Source organism: Cavia porcellus, unplaced genomic scaffold (assembly GCF_034190915.1).
Source record: "Cavia porcellus strain 051 isolate PalLab524CR breed Dunkin Hartley unplaced genomic scaffold, mCavPor4.1 scaffold_13, whole genome shotgun sequence".
Lineage (NCBI taxonomy): Eukaryota > Metazoa > Chordata > Mammalia > Rodentia > Caviidae > Cavia > Cavia porcellus.
The window spans coordinates 36,431,376-36,444,074 of NW_026947496.1; the positions used below are offsets into that span (position 1 = coordinate 36,431,376).

Here is a 12,699-nt window from a genome sequence, read left to right on the forward strand (position 1 = left end):
TTAATTCCTGCCTGCTTACTTTGGGCACTGTTCTGTCAATCTGGATAGACATCCAGACAGACTGGGCCACTTTTTGTTATTTAATTTTGCAGGGCATGTCATGTGTGATGTAAGAGTCAAGTGTGCATGCTCAGTGGCAGTTTTGGGTTTATTTTCCGATATGATCTAAGTGTTTTGAAGCACAAATAATGGAAAGAATACTATATCAAGATTTCCTTTAACATTTGGGATCATACATTAAAAGTAAGCAAAGTACTTTCAAACTGAACTTCTAAAAGTTGACGTTCTCAATAATCAGAGTTGAGTGAAACAAAAATAAAAAACTCAGGAAAAGTTGACAATCTTTCAAAACTTGTGAACTGTAACTTCTGCCATGAATGTTTAAATAGTATTTACATCTTCTCTTCTGTGCCTAGTATTAGGAGTCATTCAGTCTGGGGACATGTAGGGTGTTTTTGGTTAATGACAGACTATTTCCCAGAGTTCAGATATAGTTTTAAAAAGAGGAGGAATGTCAGTGCTGTAGTGGATGTAAAAATGTCAAGGTTACTGGAGAAAGTATACACAAGAAAATGGGTTAAGTCCACAGAGACAGAGAATTGCCCTTGAGGGTTGCTGCATGCTCCTTTCTGCTCTCCTTGTCTGGAAGAATATCTGTACCAGGCCTGTCACTGTAAAGAAATGAAGTTCATTTGCCAAGATTAATTCATTTCAAATCCATGAAGTTTTTCAGAATCTTTAAAATAACATGTATAGCAATCCATATATAAACACTTTGATCGAAGTGAGGTATAAAGCAATGTAAATAGACTCAGAATATAAACTTGTAACTGAAAATGCCCTTTCTTGAAACTACTTGATATCTTTCAAGTGTACAACTTAATACTAGTCTTCCATAAAGAAAGAGAAATTTGAGTTACTTTTAGGGGACTGGATGCCCTGTGAAGTTATGAAATTCAATGAATTAAATCAGACCCACAAACTTAAATATTGCTTATCTTCTATGAGATAATTTAAAGAGCAAAATAAAAGATAGGCAATAGGAAAAAAGAAGGTATATCTTTTGCAAATCTAAGAGGAAGGAGATCTAGAGATGGAGCAACTGGTAAAGAGGAGAGGAGAAAGAAAGTTTAAAAAATTAAGATATGTAAATGTACCTACTTCCCACAATAAATGTAATCATTACATACTACTAACACGTACAAATAAAAAAAGAGAAAATAATAGAGCATTTTGATTGTTATGTTATGGACAGGTATGTAGTTACAGATTTGTATTTTGCAATTCTGCCTGCCCAAATTAGAATCTGTTTAAGAACCAGCTTTAATAAATGAACAGATACTTCATAGATGTATGAGTACAGACAATTTACAATATGAAGCCTAGTGATAATGGATTGCTTAGTTTGAGTCTGCTATGTTCTTGACACGGATAAATTCTTTACATATACTATCTCATTTCTTTTTCCCAACCACAATATCAGGATGATATAACGATTATCCTGTTTTTCAGGGAAGGAAGTTAAATACTAGAATAATTAAGAGCAGGTAATTATGAGGCCTGAATTCTTGCTCAGGTGGCCTGTTTGTTGCATTCAGTTTCCTAACTTTTATGATATACAAATTCTAAAGCAATTAATGGATATTGGTGTGAAATCAGCACAATGTTGTGGTTGAAACAGTTCTTAACACTACTGAAAGTTGATTGTTGACATTTTGGATTGTTGTGAGCTGATTTGTAAATTTTGATACACTGAACCCGGCATTGATTGAAGTATTTACATTACAAAAATAGGCAAATGCTATACATCAAAACATTTACTTTGTGTCAGTTCTCCAGCTTAGCGTTTAACATGTTCACAACTGGGCCATAATTTGTGTGTCTCACTGCTGGGCAACTTGGAGGCAGCACTGGTACATGCATAGCTATCTCATCAGGTGGCACAGGACAGTAATGTATGTACCACAGTGATGCAAGCTGGCCAGAAAGTGTTAATAGCATAGCATCCTAGCAGTTTTGTTTGCCAGAGTACATCTGATAGGGATATGAATGAAGAGATCACTTCCATTAATAGATTTTTTGTGTGTGTGCTACCAGGGATTGAACTCACGACCTTGTGCTTGCCAGGCAGTCGCTTTGCCATTGAGCTATATCCCCAGCCCTATTATCAGATTTTTTTAAACCTGATAGTGTTTGTCTTCATCTGAAGCAGAGAGAAAGAATAATCAATATACTTATAACTCCGGAAATTAAATTTAAGGAAAACTGTTCATTCCTAAATTCATAGTGGAAGAATCTCTTTCCTGGCTTCCAGTCTTTTACCCTTGGATTTGGGAAAGTAGGCCCCTCTCTGACTAGCTGCAGAGTGTAACAGCAGTAGCCAGGCTCAGATTTGAGAGGATTCCTGACTGCTGGCTCAGCTTGTCCAAGGAGGACAGGAAGTTGGTCAACATGGGGCATGGAGGCCTATGATTGCAGCAAGGAGGAACTGAGAGAAAGAAGGTTCATTTAATCAGTAGCACATTGGTGCTGCAAAGCTTGTGGGATGGAATAAGCCTTGTGGCCTGATTATGTCTTTCATGTACTGATGAAATAATTTTAATGTTAATTCTGAAACCCTAGTATTTAGTCTTTCTTTGAAACCAGAAAGCGCCACTCTTTGCTAATGAAAAAAAATTCTGATGGCTGTGATTTAAGTAATACCTACTTAAAACATTATTAACTGCTCCTTTGATGTATTGTAACAGCTTACCTTCCTAGTGTTGCTTTTATGAAGAAGATATAATCGTCCTTATATTTTGGTTTAATGTATTTATAATGATCTTTTTTCATGGATATCTCTGAGCATCTCCCTGTATCTACCTGGACCAGATGCATACTAAGTCCTGCTTATCTCAAGCTGAAGCATGGCAAGTCCAAGAATGTCCAGTTAGCTTTCACTTGTCAATCTGCTCTTACTCTGGTTCCTTTCCTTCTTTAGTAATTTCATTTTGAGATTTTCAAAAAATCTTATTTTATGGAGTTAATTATGGATTATGGAGTAATGAATGTGAGTGGAGAGAAAAAGGAGCAAAAATTGGTGATGAGAAAATAAAGCTACATACATATGTGCAGAATGAGAATTTAATTTCTGATCCCCAAGCTAGAAGAGAAGAAAAAAGGACATACAATGAAAGGAAGATAAAGTAATTTTTATCTTTGTGCATAATGAGAAACCTGTGAAATGAATATTTTACATCAATTCAATTTTATATTTGATTAACTGAAGTACTGACTTCAGGCAAGCATCATTTCTCAGTTATTATTATTATTGTTGTTGTTGTTGTTGTTGTTACTATTATCTTTCAACAGCCTGCTTGTTTAGAAATGAATAGCTGAACACTGCAGAAACCTGGCTTGCACATTTTGTAACTCTGTAACTTTGGAAAAGTAGCTTACTTTTTGTTTGACCCTATGATGATAGTGAGAATCTGTACTGTAGATGACCACAGAGTTACGGATGAAGCTCCAGGTGCAGTGCATGTCCCAGTGAACACTCCATAACTTTCAGCTTTTGTTACTGTGAGTTTTCGTATATGTGCTGCTGAAAGCATTATCTGTGAGTTCAGTAGCGTATGAAATGCAAGTGGTGATGACTGTGTCTCTTGATGGTGGGGAACTGACCGCAGGGTACTACCGAGTTGCTGGACTCTGTAGGAGGGCCTGGCGTACATGAAGATAAGCTACCCTTGATGCTTGATGAATATGGCATACTGATGACTCTTTCTCTTCCTGCACAGAATGTACCCCCAGACCTGTCCATCTGCACCTTTGTGCTGGAGCAGTCCCTCTCAGTGCGGGCCCTACAGGAGATGTTGGCCAACACGGTGGAGAAATCGGAAGGGGCAAGTACTAAGTTTATGTAGACTTGCAGTGTTGTAATGAACTCAGCTGCTGTATAAATAGTTGCTCCCACAGGGGCTGGAGATCAATAGCTATTACTTGTGATTTCTTTAGATTTGACTGTTTATTTTGTCTAGCAGACCTGTGGTGTCTTGGAGATTAGAAAAAAAAAAAAAAAACAGTCTTCGTGTGATATGTGTTGTGGCACCTCATGCTTATATCTGGTTTAAAATAGAGCCTTTCTGTGAGCATTTGTGTGTGTCCTCACATGTTCAGAGCTGTTGTTCTTACTGTTTTGACTAATTGCTTTGTGCATGGCTGTGTTTCGTTAACTTTTATTTGATTTTTAAATGCCTCTAACCATGTGACTGTGTTCTGAGCTTCTCTATGGCAAGTAATATTTCATGGCACTGTTACATATTTTAGGTAAAGAAAGTATGTTGATATGGCTTCAGTCAATTGTAATTTTGAAAACACCTAGTAATTTTCTTTTGAAAATTGAAATTTTTATTCTGCTTCCCAAGGTAGACCTTCTTTTTTGAAAGCCTATTTGGTGATTTCTTATTTTCCATGAGACATGCCATTACTAATTTCTGATATATGCGCATTTCTAACTACTTTAGAATTAAGTAGGAGGACAAATTACCAAATTTTTCTTTTTTTAATACTTAATTACCACAGTTTTGTACAGCTTAATTAAGTATATATTCAGAAATACAAGCAGAATTTTGTTTTGCTAAATGAATATTATTGTTATTATTATATCATTGCTCCAGTTTGAGTGAGAGATTTAATGTTAACAATCATTTCATATAAATGAGCAGTCAGTTCTGAGCTTTTTTCCAGCTCCCTATAGTTTTTAAAATTTCAGTGTCATAGCTTAGAATTTAAATGTGTTTGTGAATTAATTCTAAAAAAATTTAATTTTTTTTGTCTTTTTTGTTTTTATTGGTACCAGGGATCGAACGCACGACTGCCTGCTTGCAAGGCAGGCGCTTATTGCCGCTGAGCTAAATCCTCAGCCCCTAAAAAAATTAATTTTAACATACTAAATACAAAGGATACGCTTCAGTGACTTTTAACCCGGTGATGGTGGTGCGTACCTGTTACCCCAGCACTTGGGAAACTGAAGCAGGAGAATCACCATGAATTCCAAGGCAGCCTGGAATAACATAGTGAAACCTTGTCTCAAAAAGCCCAAAAACAAAACAAACTTTAGTGACTTTTACTTGATAATAGCATAAAAGTTTATTTTATAAAGCTCCAAAATTGTGTTTTTTAATATTTCAAATTCACTTTCTGGTTATAACAAAGTTGATATTATTGTATTAAAATTTATGAAACTTCTTATAAAATTCTATACATTCATGTAAATATTTATGGATAGGCTTAAATAAAGTGTAACCATTTTCAATTCAACTTGTTAAAGTTTACCTAGAATAGTATCTCCTGATTTTTAAATATCAGCATGGCCTACCGATTTTGAAATGCAAATCTGTCTTTACAGAGAAAAATAAATTTTCTTTTGCATAAGAAATTCAAAAATGTGTATTGCTATTTTGCCTGTCTTTGTAGGTGCCAACCCAAATTGCCCTAAACTTAACTTTTATATTGCTAACCTGCTTTTTCTAAATTTAACAACTATACAAAGATCTTTTAATTGCCCCCAAATCATGAGGTTGGTCTAGCCAAGTTCTAAATATTCTAAGTGTATAAGAAATGATTTAAAATACTATTTTAAAGTGTATGCTTTTAAGATTATTTATTAGTTAGAATATCTGGGTCCCTCCCTTTCAAATATTTTTATTTAGATGGATTTCACTTTGAATTTTTCTCTAGAAAAGCTTTTACCAGAATTAAAGAGGTAATTGATGAACTGTCTGGAATATCATTTTATAGAACCCAATGTGCCTATGATAACCATTAATTAGGTTGTGTAATTTGAGGTAAATCTGCTATAGGAAAGAAATATATTTTATGGAATTGAATCTTACTTTTAGCTACTGCTATCTTTTGGGAAGAAACTACTGTCCAATAGCAACAGGTACTTTAATTTAGATTGCTGAGTTTTTATTATGTTCAAGAGTGATATTCAAAATGTTTCACAACTGCTTTGGCATAGCACCTGCTTTGGCAGGTAGTCAGGTGGCCCCTAGCCACAATGCTGGATGTGCAGGTAGTCTGAGCAATTTTCACAGATATCTAGGAGGACCCTGCAGTGGTCCAGATTAGAGAGCACTTTTGCGCTTTAGGACAGTGACTGTTTATCAGGAGGGGAAGCTCTTTTCCACATCAGTGACAACTTTAATCATAGGAATGTATACTGGCTAAATAACATGGCTGGTCATATGATAACTAGATGCTGCTGGCACTTGTCGGAATCAATTATTAGACTGTAGATATCCATGTCCTCTTTCCTTACATGTCACAGTGTTTCCTTCGAAAACATCATGGAATTCTATGGTAAACTGTTTTGTCAAGCACGATGACATTTACAATTTAATAATATTCTGCAATAGATTTGCTAAAATGTAGATATGTTTTTCTAGAATGATGTATCAGCAAGGAAGTGCTAATTTTGTTGAAATTATTGTTTTCCTGACAAATTGGCAGTGCATCAAAAACAACCTTGTATATTATCTGATTGCTCACTTTCATGATCAACTTTATTTACAAAATCATGTTCCTTTTTAAAAATAATTTTTCTGAATTCTTTATGTAATTCAATAAGTGGAATAATACTGATTCTGTTTTATGTTCAGCATGCTCTGATGTGCACGTAGCAATGAAAATACAGTTGGTGATGATAAGAAAGATTTCCATTTAGAACCATGCCATTGCATTTTGTGTTTAAGAACCACTTTGTTCTTATTCTTGGGTTTATTAATAAATGCATGGTTTTCATGAAGGTAAAGGAAACCCACCATGAAGTTCTCGACAATATTTGTGACAAAGCAAATTGTGACGATCACTGGTAACACACACAGAGAAAAGAGAAATGTGTAACGTAAAAGAGAAAAAAACATTACCCACTTTGTGTGAGATTTTGATTCCCTGAAGAATGGATTGTTGTGACTCTTGAGTAAAGTAACTAGAATCATTCAGAAAGATTTCATCTGAAATAATGTTGAGTTAAAAATGTGTAATAAGACAAGATATTAACCCAATATACACATAATTTCCAGCATTCTTGGAGACTGAGGCAGGAGCATCTTGTATTTGAGTCCAGTGTGGGCAACTGAGTGAGCCCTTCTCAAAATAAAAGTTTAGTATAAAGGTCCCAAGTTCATTTCCTAGTACCTCAAAAAATATTTTTTTTCATCGAATGCTACTTAATTGGTTTTTCAGTGTATGCTAACACTTGGCATATCTTAGTAGCTGCTCTCAGAAGCTTTAAGATCTCTCAATGAGATGGAGATAATATCCATGCAACAAGGAGAAAGACATGCCTATTGCATAGTGTCCCTCACATTTCTTTGGCCCAGCTGTGTCTGGACTTCTGTGCAGGTACATCCTTGCTTTTCTGTTATTTCTTCTGTTCTCTCTGGGTTTTATGATGGACTTGTCTGCATCTGGACCCAACTCTGTGTGTCTTGCTTCAGAGATCTACTTTTCATGTGTGGTGTATAGGTTAGAGTTAAAATCAGCGACTTTGTCACCTTACAGAAATGCTCAATATTACCAGTCCTGGAATTCATTAGCTCTATGACCTATTATCCGACTTAAATAATTGTTACACAATAGAATAGGTACAGTAGTTAGCACAGTGTAAGCATATATTCAGCAGCTATGACTCTTTTACTTACTCTGTTTTCCCTTTGCTTGTATACCCCCTTGATTAGCCTGTCAGCAATTCCTGGCCATCTTTTCTCTGATTTTGACCACTTCCTTCCTTCTCTGTGCTCTTAGCTAATCCTCTTCTCTTTTCTTGTCCAATATTCCAAAGGGCTCTGCCACATGTAGTTTCTTAGTTTCACAAGAACACAATTATTTTAAATACTGGGTTGAGGATGGTATTTAGTTACCATAATGTGTTTTTTAGTTATAATAACTTTAATAAACTTTTACTTTTGGAATTTTAATTCATAAAAGTAATTTATAAATATTTTCTTCCATACAGTATTATTGTAATACATAATTTAGCAGAAGAATTACATTTGATATGAGTAAAAATGTCAAGTAGAGGTAACACAGTATAATGGAACAAGCTTGGTTTCAGAGTCTGTATTTACTGAAAATTCTATATTTGCAAATAATATTTCTAATAATGTGAAAAGGCATTGCTTTTGTTTCATTCCATGAGCATAATACACAACTTGCAAAGTCTATTTAGGAGAATATGCTTAACAACTATAACATTGGCTGGTCTTTTTGTTATTTCATTTGTTTCTAGAAGAATTGGAAGACCTTGTCCCTTTTGAATATGTCCCATATTACTTAACTATTGGTCCTATTGTTAGAGGATTGTAGCTTGATCTAGAAAAAAAGAGTTAAAATGAACTAATACTTTGCCCTTACATCCTGGTTTTTGGTGAGGAAGTAGGTTGAAATTTCTATTTTAGATTATTATGATTTATAGCACTGAATTATAATTTATGATATGTATATTTTTCATTAGTACGAGAATTGATAGTTTACTATGCATTATGAATGATGCTTTTTAAATTGATAAAATTCAGAATGAAATAAAATATGAATAATATTGAATTCAATATTGAATAAATTCAATTATAGTCAATTTACTTCATGCAAATGTTAAGATAAATTATTTCTTACAAGGACTCTGCAGATAGATGAATAATGTGTGAGTTTTGTCATTGATGAGCTTATAACTGCAAGGTAGAAAAACAATTTTAGTGTTAGCATGAAGATGGAACTGAGCATGTAGAATTTGCTATTTCTTTGAATGTTCTTTAATTTTGTAGAATAATTTTGAAAATTATATAATATTGAAACTACAGTATAAAATCTATTTGAGGTTCATCTCAAGGAGCAATTTGATCCCATTAAATTATTCTTTAGCAATCTAGTAGAAAACTTACCAGAAATACAAGGAAAAGCATATTCAGTGATATTCTTAAAATAATTTTTATGTTTTAATTAAAACAGCTATTATTAGATATTAATCTATAAGACTGGCTCTCATTTTGAAATAATACAGTCTAAAGACATGAAATATTCTAGTGATTTTATTAATATAGATATCCATCATACCCAGATATCAGTTTTTATGAAAAATGGTGTTGTGGAATGTGGAATGTTAGTACACTTCAGTCACTGTTCTAAGAGTGTCTCTTTAAGGCATATGCAGCAGTCTCAGTGACCAAGATTACCCACACAATAGTTCACCGTACTAATAAATGTCTGGAAAGTAATGGCCACCACTTTGAGTACCTCTTGTAATTGTAGAGGTCAAAGATAATTTGTATTAATCTCATGATGCCTTAATGAATTTAGCATTAATTATTTATGCAGGTTTTTCCTTTCCTGAAGTTTATATACCTTTTTTTTTTTTTTTTGCAAATTCTGTATATAATATATACCAAATACTCTCTCATGGGACATTTTTCTCTCTAGTCATATAATGCAGTGCTTTCAATATGTTCTTGCATGTAAGCCTTACTGTTTCCAGGATGATGAAAGTCAAAGCATTACAAGTCCTTACATCCTATTTTCTATTTAGTACAATACATGTCTCATTTTAGGCTTTATTTAGATAGTACGGAAACACAACTGATCAAAAGCCCTGCCCACTGGGTCCATACTCTAATGGAGAAAGTAATCTAATGGTAGGTAGTTAATAAACCAATCATGAACACAGAGTGTGTCAGAAGGTAGTAAATGCTTTGAATAAAACTCACAGAAAATGTCTGTCAGTTTTTTTGTTTGTCCATTTGTTTATGTGGTTGCTTTTTTGGGGGTGGGTGATGGAGTAATAGGTAGTACTATTTTATAGGTGGTAAGTAAGTATTCCATCTAACTAGATGAGGATATACATTTATAAATAAAATTATAACTTTTAAGATAGAAAAATTAAAGGATGTTTGACTCAGTGGATTCCAGATATCTTTAAATCACAAGTAATTGTGGAAGAATTTATCATGAAACTTCACCATCTGATTCATTTGTCAGCAACTATTTACAAATGAAAAAATTTTCTTTTGTAAAAAAAAAAAACATAAAAACAAACCTGAGAAAGAGTTCCAAATTGAATGACACTAATCTAATAAAATAATCTATACATTCAAGATTCCTAATCTAAAACAGTGCTTAACTGTGTCCCTGTGATTAAATTACATGCTGATCGAATTGACCTTCTTATTGAGTTTGAGGCTAAAGACTGCATAGCCTGTCATTCAAATGCATAGGGTTATGTAGTATCCTTAGTTTCTGACTTTAAATTCTCTGCCTTTACAGAATAAGGCAGAAAAAAAAAATGAATGTATCTGGATCAGGGTACATTTCTTATTTCCAAAATTCAGCTAGAAGACTAATAAGGTATAACTAGCAGCCTTCAGAGATAAAATGGAGTATCAGAATATTTGGGTAACATAAAAAATAAAGAGTAGAGCAGAAATGAGACCATATGGGATCAAATCTGTTTTGAAATTAGATTATGATGAAAGTTTGTAACTCTGTAAATATACTAAAGAGCTTTGAAATGCACTTTAACTAGGTGAACTTCAAGGCATGTACATTATATTTCAGTATTTTAAAAGAGAAAGAGATGAATAGTTTACGAATGATAGGATAGCAAACATAAACTTATATTTCAATAATAAAACTAATTGTAAATGGTGAAATTAGTTGCTACTTTTATATGGCCTATACATTTAATTATAATAGAACTCTGCACTTTAAATATTAAAACAGCTAAGCAATATGGAAGAAGCAACAGAAGATTTGTTTTTGTTGTTAAATTTATGGACTAATTCATGCCTATTACCCTAAATTTGTAATCAAAATGTGAATGCAAATAGAGATGTTGTATCAGTTATCTTCTTTTCATATGATGATAGAATTTTTAGTTACTGATACATTGGATTCTTTTGTTCCTTACATTTAAATGATTGTTTCTCTTATGTGAAATTTTATTTTTTCTTTTAAAAGTGAATTTAACCTTTTTTATCAGTTAGTATAATAAAATAGTGTGATAAAATATTTACTGTAATTTTCTTCAGACATTAAATATTTATTTTCTGTAAAGTAACAAGATCAACATATTTCTTAAAAATCCCACGTAGTTGGATAAGTTATTCAAGAAAAATGTTCATATGTCTTGTTTTATGTATTTGGTAATTATTCAAATTCTGAAATTGTTCATTTCTTTTGACTTTTATATTTCCTTTTGTAGATTACTTCTGTAAAAATCATTCTATTCTTCCCTGTTTGCAGGAATTTTATTAAAGCAGTCATGTTAACATTAATAAGAGACGTGTCATGAAATCGCTCTGCATCGCTTATGCATAATTACAACTTTGTCGTACTTAGTCTGTCTTGTAACCCTGTGGACCATTTGTCTTGTCTTGTGTGTCTAGCTGATGATTTCACGCCCCCCCCCCCAGATATGCCTTACTCTGGGTATTTAAATGTGGAGTCAGTTGTGTGTTTTTAATTCTGATTCTTACTGCTTATGAAACTGTGTTTCTCTATGTATATCATTAAAGGGTGTCTGTTGCTGATAATAATTAACTATGACTCTTGATTACAAATTATTTCTTCTGCTGAATCCTTTATCTTTGTATTGGAGTGTGTGTGTGTGTGGTGTGTGAATGAGTTTGGAGTGTGTGAGTGTGTATGAGTGAATGTTCACATCTACCTGTGAACAGGATGCTGTGACATATTTTTGATGATTGTTGTTAGCACTAATGATCTAGTATATCCTGTTTTCATGCTAAATATGGAAAGGAATCACTTCATATATTTTTGAATTATTTTTTGGGAAATAATAAGTATAAGAATTTGTCTTTTTGATGGAAGAAAAATACATGGTAGCTATTCCACATTGGATGAGGTTTTTGTTTCCTGTTAGTCCAGGATATATATAAAAAAAAGGATTTATTACTTAACTATATTAATATTCAGAGGAGGACTTGAGCTTTATATGAATGTGAAAAAATGTATAATACAAATCAGACTTTTTCATTTAATAAAGTATCCTCCTTCAAGTTATGATTTTGTTTTAAAAATGCCTGAAAGATGAATTTAGAATGATTTTTTTCTGAAGACTAGATAAATTACTAATAAAGCCAGAATTAATGCTGTGTTGTAGATAACATTGAATTTTACAAGGCTATCAGAAAATTTCATGTGTATATTTGGGTGATATTTTTAACATCACCTTATAAAATTTAAAAATAATCAGTTTGTATGTTGTATTTTATACACCTTGTCATCCAAGAACTTGCTTATCAAGAGATTGAAATTCTTTGCTGTAGCCCAGATTTTACCCAAAGTGATAATAAGCCCTTAACATATTTTCTAAGGAAAAAAAAATTATAAATCACAGCCATACCATGGTTGTCAAACTCAGTTCATTTCAAATTTGTGTTCAAACACCAAAAAGTTCGACTGTGTATTTTCCCATGAGTAATAACTGAAAGCCAAATAATTGGTTCTGAGACTCAGATATTATGCTTATAAATTCATTTTTCCAAGACTGGAACAAATTTCACAATGATCTCTTTAACTGAAACGTGATTCTCACAGTTTTCCTCTTGCTTCACTACTGGTATCACTAAGTTTTTTTGAACATTGGTGATGATATTTTGCACATATAAAGTGTGAAAAAGCGGCACAATGACAGATATGACAGTG

General features: G+C 33.1%; 1 protein-coding gene across 6 annotated transcripts in view; it reads left to right on the forward strand.

Annotated features, from left to right (window-relative positions):
* Ryr2 (ryanodine receptor 2) overlaps positions 1 to 12,699 on the forward strand; it is a 659,796-nt gene that overhangs the window by 278,650 nt on the left and 368,447 nt on the right. The window contains exon 3 of one of the 6 annotated variants that reach the window (XM_063260107.1): positions 3,780 to 3,884. The exons of the other annotated variants lie outside the window; for them this stretch is intronic. Within the exon in view, the coding sequence (XP_063116177.1) occupies positions 3,780 to 3,884 (105 nt within the window). The remainder of the gene's footprint in view (positions 1 to 3,779; positions 3,885 to 12,699) is intronic. 6 annotated transcript variants of the gene reach the window in all.